The sequence below is a fragment of the Camelus ferus genome, chromosome 25 (assembly GCF_009834535.1).
Source record: "Camelus ferus isolate YT-003-E chromosome 25, BCGSAC_Cfer_1.0, whole genome shotgun sequence".
NCBI classification, from domain to species: domain Eukaryota; kingdom Metazoa; phylum Chordata; class Mammalia; order Artiodactyla; family Camelidae; genus Camelus; species Camelus ferus.
Window position 1 is genome coordinate 30,140,620 of NC_045720.1, and position 27,427 is coordinate 30,168,046.

The following is a 27,427-nucleotide window of genomic DNA, read 5'->3' on the forward strand; positions in this document are numbered from 1 at the left end:
ATTTGGCTGGATTACAATAAGCCATTATTAAGAGTTGACAAAAGGAAAACATCCACAAGTGTTGCCACAAAACCAGCCTCTGTACCCTAATAGCCGAATTGAGAGTCGGAGGCAGAGTTTTGGGAGGACAGAAAGGAACAGCTTTATTGCTTTGCCAGGCAAAGGGAGAAACAGCAGGCTAGTGCCTTAAAGACTGTGAGCCCATTTTGGGGTTGGGGTCTTGAGGTTTTATAGAAAAACTGGATGGAACAGAAAAGGTGATAACAATCAGAGCGTTTTACAGGGTGTTACATTCTCTTCATCTTGATGAGAACTTGCTGTTGTTACGGAGGAATTTAGGAGGGTCTGCCCATTTTCTTGAGGTTGGGTCTATGACCTTCTTTCAAGACCTCTAGGGTAAAAGGATAAGTTATTCTAAGAAAAGAGTGCACAGGGCGGGGAACTTGTTAGTCGTAAGATCAGTTTAGCTAGAAGTACAGCCAGAACAACTCAAGAGCCATCTTGTTAGTTTCCTACTCTTTCATGTGAAAATTGTAACTGTATTTTTTTGTAACGTCACTAAGACATTTGCCCAGTTTTTTAGAGAATAAGCTCCCTGAAGGTAAAGACTTTCCTGGTCTATGTATTTAAATGCAGGGCCTTAAACAAACACATATTGTAGACCTAAATAAATATTTGATTTGTAGGGAACAAATGAATGAATTCTATAATTCAGTATCTTTTATATAAAGAGCTACACAATAAATCCTTTTTAAGATTTCTTACAGAAAAAAAGTATCTTCCTGAATAAATTTGTATGCTTCTTTTCATTAGACAGTAAGAACTTATTTTCTTTCTTTTTTTTTAATTTTTTTTTTTTTACTGAAGTACAGTCAGTTACAATGTGTCCACTTCTGGTGTACAACACAATGTCCCAGTCATGCATAAGCATATTATATATATATTCATTTTCATACTCTTTCTCACTAAAGGCTACTGAAAGATATTGAACATAGTTCCGCATGCCATACAGAAGAAACTTTTTAAAACCTATTTTTATACATAGTGGCTAACATTTGCAAATCTCTAACTCAAATTTATCCCTTCCCACCCCCTTTCCCTGGTAACTATAAGATTGTTTACTATGTCTGTGAGTCTGTTTCTGTTTTGTTGATGAGTTCATAGTGTCCTTTTAAAAATTCTTTTAGATCCCACATATGAGTGATATCATATGGTATTTTTCTTTCCCTTTCTGGCTGACTTCATTTAGAATGATGATCTCTAGATCCATCCATGTTGCTGCAAATGGCATTATTTTATTATTTTTTATGGCTGAGTAGTATTCCATTGTATAAACATACCACAACTTTTTAAGGGACTTGTTTTCTTTAACTCACCTTCAGGAAGAGCAAAGTGGGACCATTCCAAGAATATTTTAATTGGTCTCCCTTTGTCTCTACTCTTTCAAATCCAATACTTTTACATTGCCACCAGAATTACCTTCTGATAAACCATGAGGTCAGAAGATTAGATCCTGAGCTCCCTTTTCATTCAAGCCTCAATCTATTTTTGCAATATTCTAGCTCTTATTTATTTTCCCTTGTACTTGCTCCCCTCTTTCACTCTCTCACTTGCCTTTACTCCCTTTTGTCTGCTGTGTTTCTTTCAGCCAAAAGATTTTCCCATACCCTCAACACATCTCGCTTATTTCCACCTCCATGACATTCCTCATGTTATTTTCTCCACCTTACAATGTCCTTTCTTCTCATTATCCTAAGTATTAGCCCCCTGAATTCCCAGCTCAAAGACCTCCTTCTTTGATCATGCACAGCCTGTGTTTGAATCAAAGTTATATGACTTCTTTAAGCCTAAGTTTCCTCACTGGCAATTCTATAGTTTCATACCTGATAGGGCCGTTGAGAGGAGGCATGTAAGTGCTCCATAGATATTAGCTCTTAGTGTTAATAAAATTTCTTCTATTTACCTGAAATATATCTTTGTCATTATGCCTTAACTTACATACTTAGGTTATTTGTGCCTTAGGAACCAAGGTCCTAGAGTAGAATCCATTTCAAAGTTCTCGCGTTGACCCCTCCCCACATAATCCATACCCTAGATAGACAATTGACTTTAGTTTTTCTGTTGTTGTTGTTGTTACTCATCTAATTTTAACATGATTTCAATGCAGCCATTGCAATTTTCTGTTCTCCAAATTAGTTTAGGACTGTGATGGTTGGGTCTTTTGTATGTCTGTTTGTCTCTGTGTAATACTTCTGCCATGAATTTTAGTTTATTATCTGCCAAATCTATGTGTGGTTATATTTACAGAAATAGGAGCTGCTCAATAAATGGTAGCACTGTACGTCATGTAACTTAAGTTAACATATGGTATCATATTCGGGTCTCACAATAATCCTGTTAGGTAGGTGGTGCTATGACTGTTATTGTAGTAGCCCTGTTGTTACCATTATGACAAACACTGGTTTAACATGGACGTCTGTGCCATTAGAAGAGCATTTTGTAAGAAACCCCAGTATTCTGACATTTCTCTGAGTTTCGTATTCTCTTTCACAATAAAGCCATTAGTGATCCTTTTCTCCCAATATTGTTTCTCTGCTTATGAGTCTATGTTCATGACTTTAAGTGGGTTTTGTTTCAAGATCTATGTCTTCTTACTTGGCAGCCATTTTCTCAGAAGTAATGTCATGTTACATCATCTGACACACAATGTCAGAACCAATTTCAAACTCTAGACAAATTCCTTACTTTGTTCTTTTGGTATGAGGAAAATATATAATGCATAGGGAAAAAACAAAATCTGAATGGGCTCTTATAGGAAATCTTCTGATCATGAGCATGACAATTTACAAATTTGAGTAGATGTTGTGTTCCTCAACCAACCCAGCAAACCAAGGAAGCAGATAGCTAAACTTAAATATTGTATAGTTTGGGTCTTATCATGGACATTGTTGAATATTTTTCTGTTTCAAGGATATACAGTAAGTATATCCCTTTAGTTAGGAGAGGGCTGCTATATTCCCTTATTATTCAGCTCAAATATATTTCTCAGTATTACCTAAAGATCTTAAAAAACCAGTCAACTTTAATTTGTCATACATTATGTGAAATAGCATAAATTATTCTGGACATTTTCCAAAAAGATCCTGGATATAGCCGGGAAATTATTTATAAATCTCTAGTGAGGTTCAAGTGAACAAGTTCTCTGGTGAACTTTACATTTTATTCACTAAGATAAAAACAGGTTAATTGAATGATGTTGATGTCATTAGGCATTCTCCGGCACCCGCAGTGAGACGCTGCAGATAGAAGGACATTATTCTGTCCCACAGCTTGCAATCTAAAATTGGATATTCACAGGCAAGCCAGATAAACATAGCCAGCACATTTTTTTAAGACCAAAAAGAAATGATGGGAGAGAAAAATGAGAGTGGTGAATCAGAGTCAAAGGGAATTGACAGATATTCCATCTTCTGCCTTTTACTTGTGAACTTAATTACCTCTATCAAAAGTGATCACACTGTTAAAGAGCAAAGCTGTCTGATAGCCTCTGAAGGGTGACAGGACCTCCACAGGATTGCCGTGGTGTGGTGTCCTCAGCTTTGGAGGTCCAGAAATTCTTTTTACCCAGCAGCCATGACTGTCCCTACTTGCCTGTCTCCGGGTGCTACCTCCAAGCTCAGCACTGGAAATGACCGCCCAGCCAGTATTTTTGGAAATTCTCCTGCCAGTAGCCTGTGGTGTTTGGATGTGGTGCATGACAGCAGGCCACGTGGTCTGAGCTTGAACACAGCCCTAGCTGCCCACGTAAACTTCAGGCTGAGACCTCCCTATAAACCCACATCCCGTGTCATCAGTCTATAAGCCTGGCTGGCCGCTTCTCTGAGGTTAGACTTAAAAAGAAAAAAGCACCTCCAATGTGCCAGGCTTCATGCTTGGTGGTAGGAATACAGATAAATAGGACGTACGCTCTCATTTGGAGTTTACAACTGATTTTGGGAGACAGTTCAGAAACAGACTATTTTAATATAATGTGGTAAATGCAGTGGGTAGGGTGGGGCACAGAGGTAGGGTGGGGAAAGGCCAGAGGAAGGGTACCCAGCCCAACCTGGTGGTCAGTGGAGGGTGACAAGGAGACAGGGAATAGTCTGAGAGTGGGGCAGAACCAGGAGAGTTGTAGCCCAGAAGTCAAGGGGGAAAAAAGGGAGGAAAAGAGAGTTAGATTCTGTGGATGTCAAGCAAAATGGACTTGGACTTGAAGACTGTCCATTGGATTTGACAAATAGAAGGGGGATTGTTGGTGACTGTTGACAGGGCAGGTAGAGGGGCTGTGGAGATGTGAGCAGTCAGTGTTGTGGTCTTGTTGTGGTCATGTTTAGGAATTAAGAGAAGATGAGAAGAGATGAGGAGTGGAAATAAAAATCTTGGCTGTGAAAAGAGTGAATTAGAGAGGAATATGTCATTAAGGAGAAGTTTGTTTGATTTTTGATAAGAAAGACAGGTTTCTAATCTGAGAAAAAGGAGCTGGTTGGACAGAAAGAGAAAGAGGTGAATGATGGATCAAGGCAATAAGTTCCTGATTCCGGTTCCAGATCCCACTCCTGTTTCCTTCTGAGATGGGCTCTGACTCTGTCCCCATTCTACTAGCTCCCTCCCCCAGGGATGGACTTTGCTTCTAGTCTTCCTCATACATAATCAATTGTACATCTCTAAAATATGACACTGACACCCACTGAATGTCAAGAACCACAGCTGCTAGAAGTCCTGCTGGCCAACTTGTTTCCCTTAGTATTTGTTTTTTTGTTTGTTTGTTTGTTTGTTTTGGGGGGGATGAGGAGGTAATTAGGTTTATTTATTTTATTAGTATTATTTTAGTGGAGGTACTGGGGATTGAACCCAGGACCTCGTGCATGCTAAGCATGCACTCTACCACTAAGCCATACCCTCACCCCACCCCCACTTAGCATTTATTAATCTCCAAAAAAAAAGATATACCTTTCTAGTGCCTAGAATACTCCTGTTTACCATCCCTTCTGCTTACCATACCTCGAAAGAGTATCCCTTTCTTGTGTCAGGGCACCCTGGAGGTTTAGCTATTAGTTGAACTTATCAATTGGGAGGTTCCTTGTTCAAAATGTATTGTAACAGAGAGGTCTTTTGAGTTATTTAATCAAGGCGCTAGTGAAACCTGGGAGTAAGCCCTTTCTAGTGACCTGCGCATCCAAACCCACCTTAGAGAATGCTTGCCAAACTCTTGCTCTCTGACAAAATTTTCTAGACTCCAAGCAGAACATTTCTTTTTCACCTTTAAATAATAAATAAATAAAATAATGATAAATAATAAGTAAATAATATAATGATGCTTTAGTGAGGTCTGCCAGAACCTGCACCCTTATCTTTCCCTACCAGAGGTATATGTAAAAGCCTCTGCATAGATAATCTTAGCAATTACGTATGGTTTTGGGTAGTTTTAACTCTTGGTATAATCTAATTTCCAAGTTATTGGAGGTGATCTTCCTTCATATTTGTTTTAATGAGTGCACTTCTTTTATCCCTGTTTGGTTTTTCATATTGTCTTTGTTCAGTAATTTAATGAAAATATTAAAATGAAGTCACCTTTTGTTTTAAAGTACAGTAATGGAATTTACATCCTCTTATTTTTTGAAGAAAAGAAATTTAGAATCTAATAAAAAATTGTCACAGCCAGATAAAGCACTGGGATTGGAGTTTAGTGACTGTAATTATATATATGATTAACAGATCTCATCAGAAGCCTCTTGAGGACAGGAATTTGTCATCTATCTTCCTTACAGATACACGTGGTAGAATTCAACAAATATATGGATGGATTGATTTTAACCACAGAGTTCTAATAGACTGAGTGGTGATTTATCATCTAGTATCAGATGTGCCTTCCTAAAGCACAGTCCTCAGTTTTGTTCTTTTGCTTAATAAAGCATTTAAGGCAACATGTTTTCCAAAATATTACCCTCTTCCTACCGAAATAGGGACAAAGTAGCACTTACGTGGGATTCTGCAGGTTTAAATTTTAATTACAGAATAATGTACCCAGTCCACACCTGGCAATTTATTTGGCACGCATTAAAGTTTATTGAATTAACGAATGAACTGAGCAATTATTTAACTTGAGACCGTTCCTTTAATAGTAAAATAAAATTATTAACACTTGCTCCACCTCCCACACAAGATTGCTGTAGGGAACAAACGATAGGATGTTTATGCGAGTGCTTTAAAAACTGCAAAGTACATTACTACCTTAAAGTGGGATTTGTGTGTTGACTTGATGTCATTCCTATTATCGTTATTTTTTATGGTTATCAATTCATTACATTTAGCATTCCTATTAAAGCCCACAGCTAACTACAAACTTGTTTTACACTGCGTTTAGACTATTCCTAATTTTGCCTGGTTGTAAGTCTGTGGTGCCCTTATGACTGTGATAGATTCATACTTTAAAGGAAAACATTTATTTTTCTCAAGTCTTGTTTTCTACCTCAAATACATTTCTGGCAGAAATAACACTAATGAGTGATTCCAACCTAGCACCTTAAGTGAGTAGTGATCACGACACTTTAAAAAGGGAAACGGACAAAGATCCCAGAATAGTTTTTCCAAATTAAAATCACTTCGGCCAACGACAGCGTCCACTGGGGATACCGATGAGGATGTTGGGCTCGGAAACCAGAGGACCAGCAGTCGGAGGGCCCCTCCCCTCCCCCCTGCGCTACGGGCAGCACCGCGGGGCGGCGACCGGGCTCCAGTGCCAGGACGGTTGGGGGTCCTCGAACGGGCGGCCAGTTGGGGTCAGCGAGCGCCGCGGCCGTTGGGGACTCCAGCTCCCAGCAGCCACCGCTTCTGCGGCCGAGGCGCGTGGCGGCGCTGCTCGCTGGGACTCGTAGTGCGGTCCGGTAGGAGACCCGGAGAGCCAGTCCTACTCTTTTCACCCACATTTCGGAAACTGGGCCTGGGAGGGATCACGCCGGCCCACTCGTGCCCGGCATCCCGCGGGAGCGGGAGCGAGTGGCGCAGGGCTGGCCTCGGTGGGAAGAGGCCCGGGTGGCCGCGCACGTGGGGGGTAGTTAGCGCCCAGAAACCCGGAAGCTTCGAGCGCCGCCCACCGCCGCGGTGACGGGTTAACGCGCCTCCCGGGTGGAGGTGGGGCGGGGTGTGTGGAAGGAGGGGCCGTCCCACCAGACTCCTCCGAGAGCCGCCCGCGAGCCGGCCCTCCCCTCCCTTCCCCTCCCCCACGGGCCTACACAGCGCAGGCCCCGCCCCGGCCGCGGCGCGTGCGCAGAGGCCCCGCCCCCGCCCCAACCCCACCCCCACACCCGCAGCAGCCGCCGCCGCCACCTCTCCCTTCCTCTCAGCTCTTTCCTCCTCCTGTTTTCTCTTCCCTCCTCCCCCTCGCCTCCTTTTCTCCTCCTCCTCCGGCGCTGACGCTGGCGTAGGGCCCTGGCGTCAGACGCGGGAGGGCGGGGCGAGTGCGGCGGGGGGTATAAGTAGAGGGTGCAGGAGGCGGTGCTTCCCCTTCTCCCCGGCGGTTAGTGCTGAGAGTGCGGAGTGTGTGCTCCGGGCTCGGAACACACATTTATTATTAAAAAAATCCAAAAAAAATCTAAAAAAATCTTTTAAAAAACCCAAAAAAAAATTTACAAAAAAATCCGCGTCTCCCCCGCCGGAGACTTTTATTTTTTTTCTTCCTGTTTTATAAAATAACCCGGTGAAGCAGCCGAGACCGACCCGCCCGCCCGCGGCCCCGCAGCAGCTCCAAGAAGGAACCAAGAGACCGAGGCCTTCCCGCTGCCCGGACCCGACATCGCAACCCTCGCTCCCCAACCGGCAGCCGGCAGCCAGCGGCAGCGGATCGACCCCATTCTGCGGCCGTTGAGTAGTTTTCGATTCCAGTTGATTTTTGTCCCTCTGCGCTTGCCCCCGCTCCCCTCCCCCCGGCTCCGGCCCCCGGCCCCAGCACTCGCTCTCTTCTCACGGAAAGGTCGCGGCCTGTGGCCCTGCGGGCAGCCGTGCCGAGATGAACCCCAGCGCCCCCAGCTACCCCATGGCCTCGCTCTACGTGGGGGACCTACACCCCGATGTGACCGAGGCGATGCTCTACGAGAAGTTCAGCCCGGCCGGGCCTATCCTCTCCATCCGGGTCTGCAGGGACATGATAACCCGCCGCTCCTTGGGCTACGCGTATGTGAACTTCCAGCAGCCGGCGGATGGTGAGAGCCGGGCCCGGCGGGCGGGCGGGCGGCCATGAGGCTCAGGCGGCTGCGGCAGGCGGGCTAGGCCGGCGGGCCCGGGGGGAGGGGGCGGGAGGGCATGTCACCCCCCACCCAGAGCCAGCGGGGAGAGGCTCAGGCGCCTGGACTCCGGTTCCCCGTGCCCGCGGCACCCGCGCAGCCGGCAGCCGCACGCCCCTCGCACGCCGGGCCACTTCCTCCTTTGCGACCATTTTCTGGGCCTTAGCGGCTCTCAAACTTTAGGGTGATGACGCTCCGGCAGATTGGGTGAGATTGGTTTCTTCCGCGGCGCTCCAGCCGGTAGCTGCCGGATTCTGGGGCGCAGAGCGCCGAGCCCCCTTCCCCGATAATAGGTGGAGGCGCTCCCACCACCCGGGGCTTTTACCGGCGCCCCAGGACCGGGAGGAAGTGCGTTTCGGTGCTTGAAAAATACCACGTGTTGAGCCCTGTAACCTCACAGGCGCGAGGCCTGTTCCTGCTACTGGCCCAATCGCCTGGGGGAGCCACGGGAACTTAGAATAAAGTTAATACGGTGTTCTGGTGGTGGCTATCAGGTTTATGATTTCATTCTTAATAACTTGTCAGTGACTGATGGTTCTAGAAGTGTAAACGTGCTTTGGGGGTTTTCCCCTAGTTGAGGCATTTCTCACTCATTTCTCACTCAGCATGAACAGCAGCGTAGGAGGAGGGATGTGGAAGATGACCCTTTTGAAGGCCATCATTTTCTCAGGCAATTCAGATCGTTTTGGGTTTTTTGATCAAATTAGTTTCATAGTACTGGTAATTTGTTCAGAATATTTTTTCCTTTCTGAAACAGTTTCTACAGTTATGAGGGGTTTTACTTTAAAATGTTCACCAATTTTGAGTGTACTGTGGACTGGACCATTATAGTAGTCCAGAATATCTATACATTATTGGGAAAGATTGGTCACAAAGTAACAGAATTAGCTTGAAATTTATGGGGAAAAGATGCAGCTAATCTTGTATTTTTGATTTGAAGTTAAACAGTTGCAGAAAAATCCAAAATTTGGCAAACATAAGAAATATGGCCTGATGAGTTGCCAGGATTTTTCTGTCTGGATCAATTGACTAGAAAAATAATTTTCACTTGATTTTATGGCCCAAGTTTGCCCTTTTTCCAGGCTGCTTGAATACATGTCAAGTATAAAATATGAGGAAATTTTTTTTTTTGTAGGAAAGGCCATAAGGGTAGAATTTAAAGTTACTTCATTAACAGATCTTAAGTTATTTAATGATAAATTTTTCACTAGAGATTTCGGGGTAGGCAGGCTATTTAGTGACACCGAACCAGAAGTTACAAAACTGCGCTGCAGGTTTCTTGCCCTTTTGCTCCATAGGCAATAGCTCCAAATGTCACTCTTTAACAGTTCTTCCCAACTGTGGACAAGGTTTATCACAGAATGGAAGATGAAATAAGATCAGGGAAGATATTTTGGGGTCAAACTAGGGTTGACAGAGAAAACTAGAATAAATTCTAGAGCCTATAAAATGGAAATTCTTGAAAGTGGCTGTTATTCTTTCTAAACTTAACAATTTTAAGTCTGAAAAAAACAATTCTTAAAATTTGGGATTTGAAAAGTTGAACTTCAGGTTACCATGGTTACAGTACACTATTAACAGTCTATGCTAGTAGACCAGTACTGTAACTGCTCAAAAGAAGGTAGCATCTTTCTACCTTCTATTTATTTCATTTTTATGTATACAAAGTATCCTCTTAAATTTTCCAGTGGTTTTCAGTTTTCCCTTCTCTTGTTTATTGCTACATTTAGAGTAGTTTCTGAAAGTGACCAGTTTAATAGGAAGAGGTGACTCATTCAAAAGAAGCTCAAGCAAAGTCAGCTAAAAAACTAGGGGAGCTGAGTAGGTGTGGTCAGTTGATAATGAGCTGACAGCTGATTGTCACTATCTTCTAGAAACTGAAACTTTCATTTATAGAAAGAAGTGGCCGGAAAATTTGCCCTCTCATTAACTTCACAGTTAAATTAGCATGGAATTTGTGAAAATTGGTGTTTCAGGACTTCATTCAAATGGACTGTGTTCACCCTTGTTAGGGACTAGTTTTTTGTACTTAAGGATACATTTTTCCATTCAGAGTCTGAATTTCTTTTAACGGTACAGGTGCACATAATTTGGTCCTTCATAGACTCTGAAATCATAGGATAGTTTAAGTTTTCTAGCACTATCCAGAAATAATTGATTAATCTTGAGTTCCCTGAGTAAATAAGTGATCTAAGATAAAATTGGTTTTATATGTAAATAAAGTATTATTAGTGAATTGTGAATATTGTAGGCCTGGTATTTCAGAAATTTTGTATTTTACTAAAGTGAAGTATGCCCAGTTTCACTAATTTTTCAAGGCCTGATTCACATCTTGATCTGAATGGATAAAGCCTTTCATGTTTTTTACCTTCCCATGGGAAGTTATGCCATGAATCACTGAAATTCCCCCAGTAAGTCAGGGACTTTTTTTTTTTTTTTTAAGAAAATGGACTGGTTTTGGTTTTTTCCTTTTAATAATACTGACGATGATAAGCAGTGAAACAGTCAATTTTGCCAAGTAATAGGGAAGAAGTTTAAAATGCTTGAAAATCCATAAACTACTCTGGGTGGTCCACAAGTGTCTTTCATATTGCTCATTAAGCAGATTGTGAAGGGGAATCTCGGTTTTAGGTTGACTAGGATCAAAAAGGTGCTTTTAATTTCATGGCAATTAAAGGAAGAGATTGTTTCAGAAATACATTAATTATCAATAATATGTCATCCAATAACATTGGGAAATTTGGGGTTTCTGATATTGTGTTATACAATTAAAATCTAGACTGGTATGAGTTAAGGTCCAGCCATTTTGAAATGTGAAGAGGTAGAGGGACCATGTGCCCAACCATTCCCTCTCCAGTAGTTTATAATAATTTTAAGTTGGATGTAGAAGTTTCAAAATAATGTTTACTTTGAAAATGTCCTTTCTGCAGCGGAGCGTGCTTTGGACACCATGAATTTTGATGTTATAAAGGGCAAGCCAGTACGCATCATGTGGTCTCAGCGTGATCCATCACTTCGCAAAAGTGGAGTGGGCAACATATTCATTAAAAATTTGGACAAATCTATTGATAACAAAGCACTGTATGATACATTTTCTGCTTTTGGTAACATCCTTTCATGTAAGGTAAGCAAAAATGTGACAAGTAAACATACTTACAGTGTTTTAGCTACTTGTAGTTTATTCTTTAAACTAGCAACTATGCTCTCTGTTAATGGATATCTTTATTTCCCAAATGGCTGACAAGTTATCTCTGAACTCTGGAAAAATGTTAAATCAATAGCAAGTAATGAAAAATTGGTATACATTTTTCCCTAGGTGGTTTGTGATGAAAATGGTTCCAAGGGTTATGGATTTGTGCATTTTGAGACACAAGAAGCAGCTGAAAGAGCTATTGAAAAAATGAATGGGATGCTTCTGAATGATCGCAAAGTGTAAGTATAAACATTTAATCATACCTCAAATCAGTTTTTAATAGTTCAGATCAATTCATTCATTTTACAGGTAATATATTCTTAAAGAGATAGGGCTAGAGTGAAAATTAATAATACCACATCTTGGTGGATGTTATAACTGTTTTTCCTCCATATTTAGTGTAACATACAAATAACAGTGAACTAATATGATTGGTCAGCATTCAAACCGAAAAGAAAAAGACAGGGGAAGATAGGTATGCCGGGATATAAATAAAGCTTTCTAAAATAAGTGCATAGTTGGAAAACCAGGAATCCAGGCAGAAACTTAATCATAATTCCCAAGGTAGTGATTAATCCATTTTGCATTCAAAGCTGTGGCTGAAATAATTTGCCTGTATTTACGTGCTGGTATGACAGATAAGCTGGGATGCAAACCCAGTGGTCTAAATTTAGAGCCCATGGTGACCTTGGCTGTACTCCCACAGTTTATTGATGGTAGTTTAAAGATTGTTGTTTCAACACCTTTTGGCACCCTTCCCCATGTAAAGATAAATTGGGATTAAACCAGAATGGTTAATCTTTTCTGAAGTAAACTTGTTCTTAAAAATTGCAAACTTAAAATCATGACACTGATGAAACCTATAAGGCTGATTCTGCTACAGGTTGTAAAAATACAGATCTTATGAGCCCAAAGAAATTACAAATCTCAAATTTTTTATCCTCACAACCGGTGGACTTTGCTTAATTATCTGAGCAAACTCAGCCGTAAAGTCTTATTGTAAGCAATATGTGAGTTCATGTTCTGTATGAACTGCAGTGATCGCACACAAAGTGGGCTTGGTTCTTACAAGTCAGCTACATCACTCTTCAGGTGTGGTTCTTATAAACCGCTGCATCAAGTGGTGTGGTCAGTCCATACATGAAGAAGTCATGCCCATGGTGTTAACCTGTTTGAATTCTATGTCTGTTGCATGATTAAGGAAAGACTTTGTAATATGTAAAAACTCCGTGTAGTCTAGGAAAACCAGCAGCTCCTCAGTGTGAACAATGTTTACAAAGGCTAATTCTTAAAAATAGTACATCTTTAAATGAGGGAAATATTCAGCGTCATTAGTATTCCCAGATGAAAATCTTACGACTGTTGGCAATGCTTCAGAATGGAAAAAGAGTGGCTACCTCTGGTAGAGGTCTAGGTGAAATAAAGAACTTGATTTGTTACTGTTTTGAGTATAAAGTTATAAAGCCCTTTTGGAAAGCAGTTTGTAGGTATAAACTTGAGATCATTTATATACCCTTGAATGCTGTTTCTGCAGCTCTATCCTATGAACAAATACCAAAGTCTCATGAAGTTGCAGCATTATGTACAAAGGCAGAAAGTCATCCTGTCCACTATAGAAAATAATGTTTGCATTGAGAACATTTGTAAAACTAATAGTGTGGGAAAGTACTGCCATATAGGCTGCGGGGTCAGGAGTTAAGGAAATAAAATTATGGGAATCTCCTGTGATAAATTGTGCTGAACTAGTGTTCTTAGACACAGAAAACAAAACAGTCTACTAAAAGTCAGTCATGATTTGGGTGGGAATATGAGAGGGTTTTTTTTTTCCACTTTGATGTATATTATAATCTTTAATGACACATGTTCTACTTTTATATTAGGGGAAAACCTAAATTTTTAAAACACATTTTGTTATAATGCTGCAAAGGAATTTCTTCCAGGCTGTTGTGTGATAGAGAACCTGATAGTTTAAATTTCTATTTTAGAAGATTGCAAAGTGTAAGAGCCATGTTGAAACGGCAACGATGGAAAGCCTTTGTATCTTCTCATTGGCGTGCAGGCGTACACCCACTCGTGTACTGATGGACAAATCTCCTTAACCCTGGTTAGCTAAAAGGGAAGGAGAGGAGTGTGTATTAAGAAAAGCTTTATGTGATTGTAGTTAAGAGGTTTGTGTTTATATTTGATAGTTTCATTTCTTCACTTAAGGCCCTATTTCTGTTTTATAGTGTGCTCTTTATTAAAGATTCTGAAATTATCAGTAACTATTACAGAATCAATGGTCAGTCTTAATTAACCTGAATGTCATAGAATAGAACCTAATTTTATAGTTCTTACATATTTTATTAGATTTGTTGGACGATTTAAGTCTCGTAAAGAACGAGAAGCAGAACTTGGAGCTAGGGCAAAAGAGTTCACCAATGTTTACATCAAGAATTTTGGAGAAGACATGGATGATGAGCGCCTTAAGGATCTCTTTGGCAAGTTTGGTAATGTGTCTGAATTAAATTTTTATAGTCAGTTCTGAGTAATTGCTCAACATTAAGTTTTGGCTAATTTATACTAAAAAATGAATGAGACTTAACATGGTACTTTAAAACATTTATAGTTACTTGGATTAAGCTGCTGATAGTCCATTATACTACAGAGTAGCATATAAAAGTTCTATCCAGTTTAAAGGTTAATAGCACAGTAAGGTATCACTGTAATTGAAACAGATTTTTAAAGGTTTTGCTGTGTTAAATTGTGCTGGGTTTTATGCACCTACAGATCCCATCTCATCAGAGGCATTGCTTGTGACAGCCAGTGTAGGTTGGAATGTAGTCTTTAATTATGGGACAAGATAATTGTCCAGCTTTAGGATATTTTGGCCAGTCTCAGCATCACGTTTGAGCATTTTTTTTTAAGTGACTTTCAAAGACAAAGATCCATATTTTCCAGTGATAGCTCCTTGGGATGGCCTTTTGAATCCATGGGATCTTAAACTGCTCTTTTCTTGAATTTCAGAGTAACTTCATTAAACTTTAGTTATGTACTTGATCAGATGATGAACTTTATAATTGTGGTCTTGCAGATGATTTGCTTGCCCCTTATCCTTTGCTTTCCTTTTGAACTTAAGCAGGTGTCCTTCTTTTCCTTAAGTGTTTCAAATTGTAAAGAATTAGGAAATCAATATTTTTCTGTTGTCAAGCTGGCATGCCACATGGAACCCTCTACTTTGAGCAAAAAATTTCAGTTTGCACAAAGATAAATTGTATAAGATGAGGAAAATAAGTGACATCATTTCTTGCATCTTACTCCAAATAGTGGCTGCTGGCTTTTGTATATTTCATGTCTTGTTTCTTCTGTTTTAGTTAGAAGCTGTTTCTAAAGTTGGATTGTTAACTATCCCTAATGAATAAATGCTGTGTGGGTTGACCATCAATACGCAGATTTGTCAGCTATTTTCTTGGCTGTTTTCATAGCCAGATTGGAAGTTTAGCTTTAGGGCAGAGGCACATTCAAAGAAACAATATCTGCTCCCATATATCTTGTAAATTCTCTGTAGTCATGTGATTTTTAACCCCTTTCCCCCCCACCCACCTGAGATAGTACCCACTTCAGTTAAGTCTATTTCACTGACAGAGTTGGGGGACGATGTGTCTTCAGAAACATGCCACTCCCTGCAGGTGATTCTGCTGTGTCTTCCTAATGGGCAAACCCTGTGTTTCCTTCTACTCCCTGTTGAAAATCAAGTGGGCCAGGGCTCAAAACATTCTTAAAGAAAATCAAATTGTTTTAAAATAAGCCATCTGTTTTGTGCTAATGCTAAGAATAAAACTGCATCTTTTACAGTTGTCTAAAACATACCTCCTTAAATGGAGGAATGCTTCAGGAAATAGAGTGTTAGCTTCTTAATAGAGAGTCTTTAATGAGAGTATTTAGTGCCCATTGTTGGAGAGAGTGGTTAGAGGAGGAATAAATTTCTGGGGGCTTGGGATTTTATTTTAATCTCCATTTTTATATTTTTCATTAGTTTATATATTGAAACTTGAACTGTATAAACTAAATGTTGTATGGAGTATCTTTTGAATCATGTGAAAAAAATTTTTTTAGGACCTGCCTTAAGTGTGAAAGTAATGACTGATGAGAGTGGAAAATCCAAAGGTTTTGGATTTGTAAGCTTTGAAAGGCATGAAGATGCACAGAAAGTAAGACTTTAAATTTTAAAATAAATGTATTTATATATTTATTTAAATGTAAATATATTTTGAAATATACTAATCAAAGGCAGTGTGAGTTTTCTGTATTTTATGGTAAGAAGTGGGTGGTATAAAGTTGAGTTGCTCTTGTATTGAAAGATACTTGCATACCAATGGCTATTCTAAATGTTTGTCTTAATGTGTATTTTGAATTACTTTCATCTTATATATTAGTCTTGAGAGTGTAAATAGGGAATCTATACTGTCATAAAACCTGTTTATTTTTGTGGTGGGTCCATCTTCAGCTTTTATAATCTAACAAATATCCTACATTGTTAAAAAATAAATTTATGTATTGCCAGTTAGTAATTAAATTTTTTGCGATTTTTGTGAGGCTGTGGATGAGATGAATGGAAAGGAGCTCAATGGAAAACAAATTTACGTTGGTCGAGCCCAGAAAAAAGTGGAACGGCAGACGGAACTTAAGCGCAAATTTGAACAGATGAAGCAAGATAGGATCACCAGATACCAGGTTGGTTTTTTAATTGTAGAAGCAAAAATAAGACAGAGATGAGGACACCTATTTTATGCTCATTTCAGCTACTGCTGGTAACTGGGGGGTTTGAGAGAAGAAAAGGAGAAGAAATGTGGGCCAAGCATGGGATAAGCTAATAGGAAGTGTGTTTCAGTACCACTATAGTTTGCTTTTTCATTTTTCTACAGTTTTTTTTTTCCTCTTTTTTAGGGTGTTAACCTTTATGTGAAAAATCTTGATGATGGTATTGATGATGAACGTCTCCGGAAAGAGTTTTCTCCGTTTGGTACAATCACTAGTGCAAAGGTAAAGCATATGATGTGCATTTTTAAGATTTGGGAAAAATCCATGTACATAGATACATTTGTATAAATTTCATACTTTGTCCTGGAGAGTTTTTCTTTCTTTGTAAATAAATGGCCAGATAGTTTTTTCTTCCCTAAAAAAAATCAGTCTTTCATTTTTCAGAAAATCATGTTTTTGTTTCATTACTACAGAAACTTATATTCAGATTTGACTGGGATGTTGTAGCTGATGATTTATTTTTGAAGATAATGAATTCTGAATTCTTTCCTGAGGACGGCTGTGTTTAATGACCATAGTTAGTAATTGATCATTATATGATATGCACGGTTCTATGCTCTGTTAAACTAGTTATTTTACTGGTTAAAGAAGGCAGTCTGTTAGGGAACCATAACTGTTTCCATCAGGTTAATTTATGTTCACTTACACAATTCATTCTGGGGAGTCAAACTTAAAGCCCACTAATAGTAAAGACAGAGCTCATATACTTGGTTTACTTGAAATCAAAAGTTAAGAAATACAGCAGTAAGATTCTAGTTTAAATTCTGGAGTTTTGATGTAAGAACCTCTGCTTAGGTGTTTTTTTTCTGGTGACCATGGTCCAGGAACCCTTCTGTATGTAAAGTTTTATGCATGTGTATTTCGGAGTGGGGTTGGGAAGTGTGTCTAAAACTTTAACCAGATTCCCAAAAGAGCACAGGAAAAATTAAAACGCAGTGCTCTGGAATGAATGACCTCGTGGCTTATCTTTTATCTGCTTGGCAACCCCACTGACGGAGGGAACTTCTACAATGGTGAGGAAGTGTTGTCGGCACAGTAGAGGAATACACCTACAAGTGAAAGTGATGTAGCTGTCCTGTGTTTGATTCAGCCAGCGCTTTTGTGTGATAGTATCTATTCCCAAGTGTGTTTATCTTCAGTATGTTCCCTGAAAATCATTTAAATTGAATATTGTCCATCAGTTTATTTCAAATGTATGCAACACGTCTGTTTTACAAAGGAGGGTCTTTATTAAGTCCTTTTTGAGAGGTCCTTTGGATCATAATATCACTGTTGGCAAGGAGGTGAAAAATTTGGCAAGAATTTATTCTGGAGGAGGAGGTCATTATGGTAATTTGATAATGTTTGCTGAAAAAAACAAATTTATCAAGGCAGAAGGGTAAAAAGTAGAAGGTGACCCCTCCATTCTTCTTTTTCAGTCTCCAAAAGTAGTTTGGCCTCCCCAGATATTTTCCACGCTTGTGCAGTTTTTGTGTACATCTAAACAGTTTAAGGATCATACTATACATATTCTGCAATTTGCCTTTTAACTTAACAGTAGATCTAGGTACATACTAATTTCAGGTGTTTCTCATTTTTTGGCTAAGGGCTGAATAGTCATGGTATAGATGTAACATAACTTAACTCTACTGTATCTGTGTTGTTGGGCGTTTGGGTTGCTTCGCATGTAAGCACTGTTAGACCCACACGCTAATAAATATCATTACACATACATCTTTGCCCACATGTCAGTATTTGTGAAACTCTGGAATTGAAATAGCTGGTTAATGGATATGTGTGTTTAAAATCAATGCAATTGTCCAAAAGGCTTAACAAGGTAAATTATTACTAGCTCTGTCAATTTAGTAGAAAATGGTATACATCTTTTTAAATAAGATGTCCTTTTCATGTGTTTACTGGGTTTGCCTGTTCTTGGCATGTTTTTGTATTGCATTGGTTATCTTTATTGATTTAGGGAGAATTTCACATCAGCCCTATGTTTTATATTGCAAGTATTTTCTCCACATCTTCCACTTAAGACTTTGGGGTTCTTGTGTCATCTTAGATTTTCCCCGTATTTTTGCATTTTGTTTTCAGATTCAGAATCTGGCAGTTTGATTTTTTTCAATGAGATATGAATAAGAGATCTAACTTAATTCAAAATTATCCCAGTGTACCACGTACTGGACAGTCCAAAGTCTGTCTTTTCCCTACTGTTTTAAAGTGTTAGCTTTAACATACTAAATTCCTATAATTGCATGGGTTTGTTTCTGGACTCTGGTTTTTTTGTTGTTGTTGTTGTTTTTGGGTTTTTTGAGGTTTTTTTGAGATATAACTGACTTAAAACATTATTTCAGGTGTATAACATAATTGATATTTGTATATATTGCAAAGTGATGGCTACAGTAAGTCCAGTCAACATCCATTACCATAGTTACAAAAAGTTTTTTTTTTGTAATGACTTCAAAGATCTATCTCTTAGCAACTTTCAAATATATAATACAGTATTATTAACTGTAGTCTCCATGTTGTACATTATACCCGCATGACTTATTTTATACTTAGGAGTTTGTACTTGTTAGCAACCTTCACCCCTTTCTCCCAACCCCCTGCTTCTCTGGCAACCACCAATCTGTTCCCTGTATCCATGAGTCCAGTTTTTGGTTGTTTTGATTCCACATTTATGTAAGATCATTGGACTCTTTTTATTGCTGCTTGGTTTGTCCCTGTGCCACCAGCATGCTATCACGGTAGCTGGATAGCATGCTTGTGTGCATTGCAGGGCTAGAGACGTCTTTGCTTCTCCTCGTTGCTTGTTTAAAAGATCTTCACAGTCATTGGAAGCTTCCTGAATATTGTTTATGTCCCAATATTTATAGCCCTTATGGTCCTGAATGTGAAATTTTTTTTTTTAAATGTGGATCTTATAAAGTTCAACCACTTTCCCTCCCTCTAAAGAGTAATAAAGCATCTTGTCAGCTTGAATTGCTAGAATAGTCAGATTTTAATTGTGTTTCTAGTGGTGCTTAAGTTTAGTAGGCCTTCCATGTGCTTAGAAACTAAACCTTAACATTGAAAATCGATTCACCTTAAAGTTGCTGTTGTACCTCCACCGCTTTACTTCCTCTTTTGCTTGACTAGGATCATGCATGCATGTAGTTTACCCTTAATATTTTGGTATTAAGGGAAAAACTATGGAAAACATGATGAAAGCATTGACAGAGTTTAGTTAAATGTGAGTCCGTGGCTAAAACTGACTAAATAGTAACGTTCTCCTTTCTGTGCTTCATCCTACCATTGCATTAATCTTTTTTTCTCTTTTAACAGGTTATGATGGAGGGTGGTCGCAGCAAAGGTTTTGGTTTTGTATGTTTCTCCTCCCCAGAAGAAGCCACTAAAGCAGTCACAGAAATGAATGGTAGAATTGTGGCCACCAAGCCATTGTACGTAGCTTTAGCTCAGCGCAAAGAAGAGCGCCAGGCTCACCTCACTAACCAATATATGCAGAGAATGGCGAGTGTAAGAGCTGTGCCCAACCCTGTAATCAACCCCTACCAGCCAGCACCTCCTTCAGGTTACTTCATGGCAGCTATCCCACAGGTAGGTTTTAGAAGAAAACAAATACCTCATGCAGGTTTTCCTATTCGGTCATTCTAGTATTTTGTGCCCCCCCCCCCCAAAAAAACTAATAAAGCCTTAGGATGAAAACGTTAAGACGTGAATTACAATTAGATTTGAAAAGGACTTACTGGGTGAGGATCTGCTAGATGGTTTGAGAACGTATAATTGGTTGCATTATTTGCCTTTTTCTGAGGCTGATACATTTGCTTGCTTCCTGCAGACTCAGAACCGTGCTGCATACTATCCTCCTAGCCAAATTGCTCAACTAAGACCAAGTCCTCGCTGGACTGCTCAGGGTGCCAGACCTCATCGTAAGCTATTTTTTTCTTTTCCCCTAGGCTGCAAAGGGTTTGGACTAAAAACAATACATGAGGCAAATTAGCTGTTACATCCCCACAGTATGTTAACTGTTGCTTTTCGTAATTTATGGTTACAGGTGTTCATTTTGGGGATCCTAGCATTTTGTATTTTAAAAAGAAGCATAAAATGCTTCACCATTTCTGTCTTATTTTGAGAGAGTAACTTCAGTGCTGGTTTGATTTTCCTTTATGACAAGTTTGAGAATGCATCCAACTCAATTTCGTATTTTTAAAACAGGCAGTAGTAGTTGTAAAGATCTTATTTTACGAGGACCAGGGTCCAGGCATTTTCAGCCTTATCCTATGGAACAATGCTGTATTGCAGAACACTTGGGACCAGGTTCATGTATTGTGTTCAGCTATTAATAAGTACTTGTTTTTGTATGAATGTAAATTTTTTATTAACTGATGCTCTGATCTGATAAGTCTAGGGGAATGGCAGATATAGGAGGCTAAGGTTTTTTTAAATGGTATTTATATTTGATCATTTTTAGCCTTTTGTGCAAACCTCAGTTCTAAAAAAGCAGCATGAACACTTTTGGTGAGTTTTTCCCGTTAATGTGCATTCATGTCTTTAAATGTAGCATTCCAAAATATGCCCGGTGCTATCCGCCCAGCCGCTCCTAGACCACCATTTAGTACTATGAGACCAGCTTCTTCACAGGTTCCACGAGTCATGTCGACACAGCGTGTTGGTGAGTCTTACCTTAACCTTTCCTGTAAACGTTGGTCTCCAATTTGAAGTAGCAAGGTGAATACAACCTTTTTTCTTTCTTTCTTTTTTTTTAAAGCTAACACATCAACACAGACGATGGGTCCACGTCCTGCAGCTGCTGCCGCTGCAGCTACTCCTGCTGTTCGCACGGTTCCGCAGTATAAATACGCTGCGGGCGTCCGCAATCCTCAGCAGCATCTTAATGCACAGCCACAGGTCACCATGCAGCAGGTGTGGGCTTAATGATTTCTTCATAAAGATGTCAGTCCTTTATCGCAGTCAGACATTGAAGACAGCTATATGATTCAAGAGAGATTAAGCTAGCTAGAACATCTTGTTAATTGAGGTCTCGTTAATTGGTAGTGTGTAAAAATGTCTTCTATACATCAGACTCCAGGAACTAGACAAGCATTCAGCAGTCCGCATCCTGAAGTACTTACGTGACTTGAAAATTTGGCATAGTTAGAAGGAAGGGTTGAAATAAAGTTTAGTTTGTGACATTTGGCTTACCCTTTTTTATTTGAACCCTGGAACTGAGGCTTTCATTGATCATAATAGAAATATGGTTCTAGAGTATATTCTAGATAAAAAAGAAAATTCAGTGTCCCATGTGTTCATACTATTTGAGCACTTAGCTCACCCAGCTTCTGTTTATGTTTAGATAATCTTTATATCCAGTGATTTTGCAGTGATGACTATTTCTACTTTAAACTTAGGAATTTTCCCATTTTCTTTCTAGCCTGCTGTTCATGTACAAGGTCAGGAGCCTTTGACTGCTTCCATGTTGGCATCTGCCCCTCCGCAAGAGCAGAAGCAAATGTTGGGTAAGGACCTTTGTACCACCCAGTCAGATAGGAAGACACTTGCACCTAAAAATGACAGCTGGGGTGGCAGGCTCTGAATTGGCATGAGTGATTACACCAGTTTGCCTGCCTAATTAATTTAGAGTCTAGAAAGCTATTAAAATGTTGCCTTTGATGGATAGGTTAATAGGGCATTACTTGCCATGATGGAATCCCATCACATTTTTGGAAGAAGGAATCTGAAACAGATGTGTAAACCACTCTGATTTTTGTCTGAGCACAGATTTAACACTATAATAGTAATATAGCTTCCTTTTTTCCCCCCCCGGCAAACGGATACTGCCAAGAATTAATTGCCTTGTGGTGGATCTTAATCTGTTCTATAACAGTCTTCTTATGAAAGATACTGAAGTGGTGGATTATGGGTTAGCATTTATTTGCTATATATGAGATTCTTAAACCCCAGTTTTAATATGGTAGATGCCTTAAGACATTTTTGATTGAAGGAGTTTTTGAATGTTTTTGTTCCTAGGTGAACGTCTCTTCCCTCTAATTCAAGCCATGCACCCTACTCTTGCTGGTAAAATCACTGGCATGTTGTTGGAGATTGATAATTCAGAACTTCTTCATATGCTCGAGTCTCCAGAGTCTCTCCGTTCTAAAGTAATTTAAATTCATCATTTATCTAGCAGCTTCTTAACTACACATTCTTTTATAGAACATTTATAAGTGTTTTTGTACAAGCCATACACAGTTCTAAGAGTTTTATAAAATATTAATTATAAATCCTGATAATAACCTATGGTGCTATTACCCCCATTTTATAGGTGGGGAAACTGAAGCATAGAGAGGTTGGATAATTTGCCCGGTGCGCACACGGAGCAACTAGTGAATGGCAGGGCTTGTCTCAAATCCAGTCTCTAACTCCAGTGTCCACGCTCCCTTATCTGTGCTGCTGCTTTATCGGAGAATGGGGATATTTGCTGCTATTTCTCAACTTTGGGGGATTTTTGGTGGGGAGAGAATAAAAGATACAAGAGGCTCACAATTCTAGAGCAGTGGTGGAATGGAACACGAAAGATAAAGATTGAGTTGGAATGTTTTTTTAATAACAGTTCTTTCCACTTTCGTCTGAGAAAAGGAGTTTGCCTTTGTTGGACAATGTGTTGTCAGTTCAAAATTATCTTTTAATGACTACTCTTCAGAACCAATTTGTTTTGCTGTTTCAGGTTGATGAAGCTGTAGCTGTACTACAAGCCCACCAAGCTAAAGAGGCTGCCCAGAAAGCAGTGAACAGTGCCACTGGTGTTCCAACTGTTTAAAGTGAGCCTTCCCCCTGTGTTTCTGGTTTGCTTCGTCTATTTTAACAGTTTGAACATACTTTGAAATAGAGCAACATCTCATTTTACCATTAATCCAAATGTATTGCTAATTTTTTTCAAAGAGAAGTAGAAATACAATAATTAAAGGAAATTTTACCTGTTATCCTGGGGGTGATGCTTTCAAACGTTTTGTATAGTCATTTGTATCAGATGTCTTTAACGGGGTCGGCTCTTTGCATAGCTTATATATTTTCTTGGGTGGCAGCAGCGACAGTTGCCTTTTGGCCTGTACTGTTGCTGTGTGAGAGCAGCCACAGCCAACACATAAATAAATAGAAATGGGCTGCAGACTGATTTGGCCAGGGGCATTACTACTGCCAAGCCAGTACTGGTCCTCTTATTTTTCTTCAACATAATACTGTGCAGATTTAAGGTATGCAATAATACATAAACGTATGTATCACTTATGTAATGATCCTTTCTTTTTAGTGGTTGGGATCATTAAGTTCTGTCTCAACAAATTCAGTGATCATAATCTTTTTCTCCCCCGTATTTACAGATTGATCAGGGACCACGAAAAAGAAACTTGTGCTTCACCGAAGAAAAATACCTAAACATCGAAAAAAATATTGTGGAAAAAAAACATTGCAAAATATAAAATAAATAAAAAAAGGAAAGGAAACTTTGAACATTATGTACCGAGCAAATGCCAGGTCTAGCAAACATAATGCTAGTCCTAGATTACATATTGATTTAAAAACAACAAAAAACTACAAAAAAAATAGTAAAATATAAAAACAAATTAATGTTTTATAGACCCTGGAAAAAAGAATTTTCAGCAGAGTACAAAAATTTAAAGCATTCCTTTCTTTAATTTTGTAATTCTTTACTGTGGAATAGCTCAGAATGTCACTTCTGTTTTAAATAACAGAATTGATAACTGAGCAAGGAAACGTAATTTGGATTATAAAATTCTTGCTTTAATAAAAATTCCTTAAACAGTGCACAGTGATTTTATGCTATTTTATTTACCTTTGTAGCTGACCTCCGTAAATAGGTGATAAGCTGAAATTGGCGTAAGAACCTCTTTCATGAAAAAGGTACTGTTATTTTTCAAAGATGTATTAGTTTTATGGAAAAGAAGCATGGGACAATTCCTCTGTTGCATTTTCTGAATTTAGATTTCCATGTGAATTTTTGAATCAAGGCATGTATTTTTTGTTAAATGACCTTAACATCCTTTGAGGTGATGCCAGTTTGACTATATGTTGTTTTCTAGGCTGTCAAGGTAATTAGCTTAAAGCCTCATTTATATGGTATAAAACAGTAACAATTACTCTATTTGTTGGAGAGGAGGGTGTAGGTAATATAAAAATTATACCAAAGACTAGCTGTATTAAATGTACCAAAGTTAGGATTAGTTTTAAGCCTTACTTTTTAAAAGACCTTTAACTTGATAGTTGATGATTGTGACTTATCTCAATCTAATACCTTATCCAAAGTACTTCTACATCTGGAGAATGGATTTAGAAGATCAGGACTGGGGCCCAGGATATCTGCATAAAACAGATACCCTGGCTTTTTTAATGCACTTTTGAGAATGGTCTAGTTTTAATCTCTGTTCCATTCTCACACACATACACTGCCAGAGGTAGCTTTCTAAATTGCACATCTGATTATCTAATCACCATGCTAGAATTATCTCAGTACTAACTCTAACCTTTGGGAGCAGAGAAATCCAAGTACAGCCTTGGCTGTGACAGTGGCAGCCCTCCCTGCATGATGAAGCCTTTCAATGCTCCTGTTTATGGAGTGCTTTTCACTTTGGCTTCTTTTAAAACTTGGGACACACACAAGTCCCACCTGGTACCCCATGGCTTAAATCGGTGCACCTAGTAGACATTGTAATGATCATTTTGTATTTTGCCTGACCACAGTCTTGCCCTTTAAGGGGCTGGCAGTTCGTTGAGATAAAAACAATTTTTCTGAGTCACCAAGAAAGCTTTCCTCAGTGCTTTAGAAAGGCAGAGAAGTATATTCTGTACTTCTTAAAATTTTAGGACAAATCATTCAAGCCCTGGTTTTAAAGGAGCAGACTTTGTAGATACAGCTTTTAAAGTGTCTTAGACTAAAGTTCTCACGGTTGAAAACCATTCCAAGTCTAGTGTTGCAGATAGGGTTTGCACAGACAGTAGCTGGCTTTACGTTGGATAGTTGGAATTCGTATTTCTTGTGTGATAAAAACGAAGATGCACCGTCTCCATCTGTTTTTGAAATGTGTTTTCTTAGAGGTAGCAAACTGTTAGGAGGAGCCAACAAAACTATACATTGTAATTGATTTAGGAAAAAACAGTTGATCTTACTTGATTCTGTATTTGCAAATCCAGCTACTAAAATTTTTGTAACCCCCAAAGTCAGTGCAAAGAATAGATTTCAGTCTTTTGCGAACACGCAGAGAGCACTGAAAAATTTGTGTCACCTGAAACGAACATGTTTCCCAGCTGAAGTAAAAAAAGCCTGCCTTATTTTATATAAACAAGTACCCTTTTCGAGGTCTGATTAGTGCCACATCCTTAACTGTTTTGTGGGTGTGTGTGTGTGACAGACACAGATTATTTAAGTGGCCCCCAAATCATACTGTGCTGAAGGCTGTGATGTCCTTTGGATAAAATGTTAGATAAGCTTCATTTGAGCATAAGTTGGAGAGCTGTTAGCTATGGGTTCCGTGTTAATACATACTAAATAAGGTGTCATTAGAAACACTTAAAGCTATGTATCTATTGTGAAAATGTGACAGGCTTACTGGACAAAACCCTGTTATTTCCCTTAGGGCCAATGAGTCAGTGTTTACCAATGTCACTGTTAGCAAGACTTCACGAAACATAACTGCCACAATTAACGAGAATTGACTAGTTGTATCTGATAAACATATGGCTCATAGTCTACAATAGTTTATTTTAAACCATCCAGCTTTGTGCAGCATCTGAGATGAAGCAGAATAAAGCAGCAGACACTACTACCACAGCTTACAAGGCACGTGTATGGCTGCTTCTATTGGAAGATTTGAGACAGACTAAATTGAAATATTTTTTCTGTGGGTAGTAGGTATAATGGCCACTGGGAGACTGCTTTTTTAGCCTAGAATCTCCTTTTCTTTAGTTCAGCACTTACCTTGTGTGGATGAAATAAGCTACAGTGATGTGCCTTGTTTACAGGATGCTACCTTTGATTATGCTTCTTTCTGTCCTGTCAAGCTAATGGATCACAAATGAGTGACGTTTTGGAGAGTACTTTGAAATTCGCTTATTCTTTTGATGTAAAACTATGGTCCCTATTCATTTGCAGTGAGTAAATGACTTTGAAGAGGATCTGGGTACTGTTGTTTAGTAAGTGCATTCTCCCTGTAAGACCAGTTCTCATGGAGACAAAGTAAAACCAGAAGTTTGGTTCAAGTTGGAAGCAAGGTGGGTGGAGCTGGCCAACACAGTGGCCAGCACCGTCCAGCTGTGATGGTCCAGTGCATGCTGCTCTGCTGGAGACCAGTGCTACACGGATGGATTCCTGTCTCCCTCTTTCTAGTGACCCACTGTCGTCTGAATATAACCTATCCCAGACCATCTAAATTTAAGGGTTGTTAGTTACTTTGATACATCTCAGATTTCGCTATGTGTTCTCAATCACCTAGTTACAAGTGCTGTGTATACACACGGCAGTATATGGGGGTGACTCAAATTTTAGGTGTTGCTTTTTTTACCTATCCACAATCATGGCAAATTTGGGGGGATTATTTATAAAGATAGAAAAATGATTTATTTACTGTTATTAACAGTGCCCCCAGAAAATGTGAAAAAACATAGGTTATTCATTAGCCTGCAATAACATTCTGTAGAGAAAAAGCTCTTCACATTACAAGAGTACTTTTTAGATTCCACAAAATAACCGTTGATAAGGTATATATAAGCAGATGGATTTGTGGTTGGTGATGGGGTTTTGTTTCAAAATAACCCCAGCCGCAAGTGAAATGAGTGTGGTGCTTGGAATATTTTATTCTCATTTTCAAATTGCCGAGTAAACATACCAGACTGACATTCTAAAGTATTCTGAATATGTGTCATCCCCCAAATGTTAATATTTCCCAAACTACTGAAATCAAAGGCATGACCATTTTCTGAAGTAACAGCATAAAAGTTACAGTAATGTAAAATGAGTTAGGTGCTAAATACATCCTTTCAATCTTTAAACTTAATAGTTAAATAGATCTAATTTTTTGTAGGTAATCACTTACAAAATGTTGGTGATTATTTACAATACCAT

General features: G+C 39.2%; 1 protein-coding gene across 2 annotated transcripts; it reads left to right on the plus strand.

The window, feature by feature from the left end:
• The first annotated feature begins 7,532 nt into the window (after positions 1-7,532).
• PABPC1 (poly(A) binding protein cytoplasmic 1) lies at positions 7,533-24,117 on the plus strand. 2 transcript variants are annotated; one of them, XM_032468182.1, is made up of 16 exons: positions 7,533-7,901; positions 8,012-8,240; positions 11,252-11,445; positions 11,638-11,753; positions 13,864-14,003; positions 15,610-15,704; positions 16,090-16,227; positions 16,441-16,536; positions 19,621-19,893; positions 20,135-20,225; positions 20,858-20,968; positions 21,065-21,219; positions 21,728-21,812; positions 22,324-22,454; positions 23,021-23,114; positions 23,673-24,117. In XM_032468182.1, the coding sequence occupies exons 2-15, from the start codon at positions 8,048-8,050 to the stop codon at positions 23,111-23,113; spliced, it is 1,911 nt and encodes a 636-aa protein (XP_032324073.1). In that variant the 5' UTR covers positions 7,533-7,901; positions 8,012-8,047; the 3' UTR covers position 23,114; positions 23,673-24,117. The 2 variants fall into 2 exon arrangements, with proteins under 2 accessions (XP_032324073.1, XP_032324075.1); XM_032468184.1 differs by having other exon boundaries at positions 7,533-8,240; positions 13,864-13,994.
• The last annotated feature ends 3,310 nt before the right edge of the window (positions 24,118-27,427 follow it).

What these genes read in the sequence shown, in the direction of transcription:
- PABPC1 (XM_032468182.1), top strand. Translation starts at nt 8,048, where the DNA reads ATGAACCCCAGCGCCCCCAGCTACCCCATGGCCTCGCTCTACGTGGGG. An exon ending in GGATCTCTTTGGCAAGTTTG is followed by an intron (nt 14,004 to 15,609) that starts GTAATGTGTCTG and finishes AAATTTTTTTAG; the next exon opens with GACCTGCCTTAAGTGTGAAA. An exon ending in GGCATGAAGATGCACAGAAA is followed by an intron (nt 15,705 to 16,089) that starts GTAAGACTTTAA and finishes GATTTTTGTGAG; the next exon opens with GCTGTGGATGAGATGAATGG.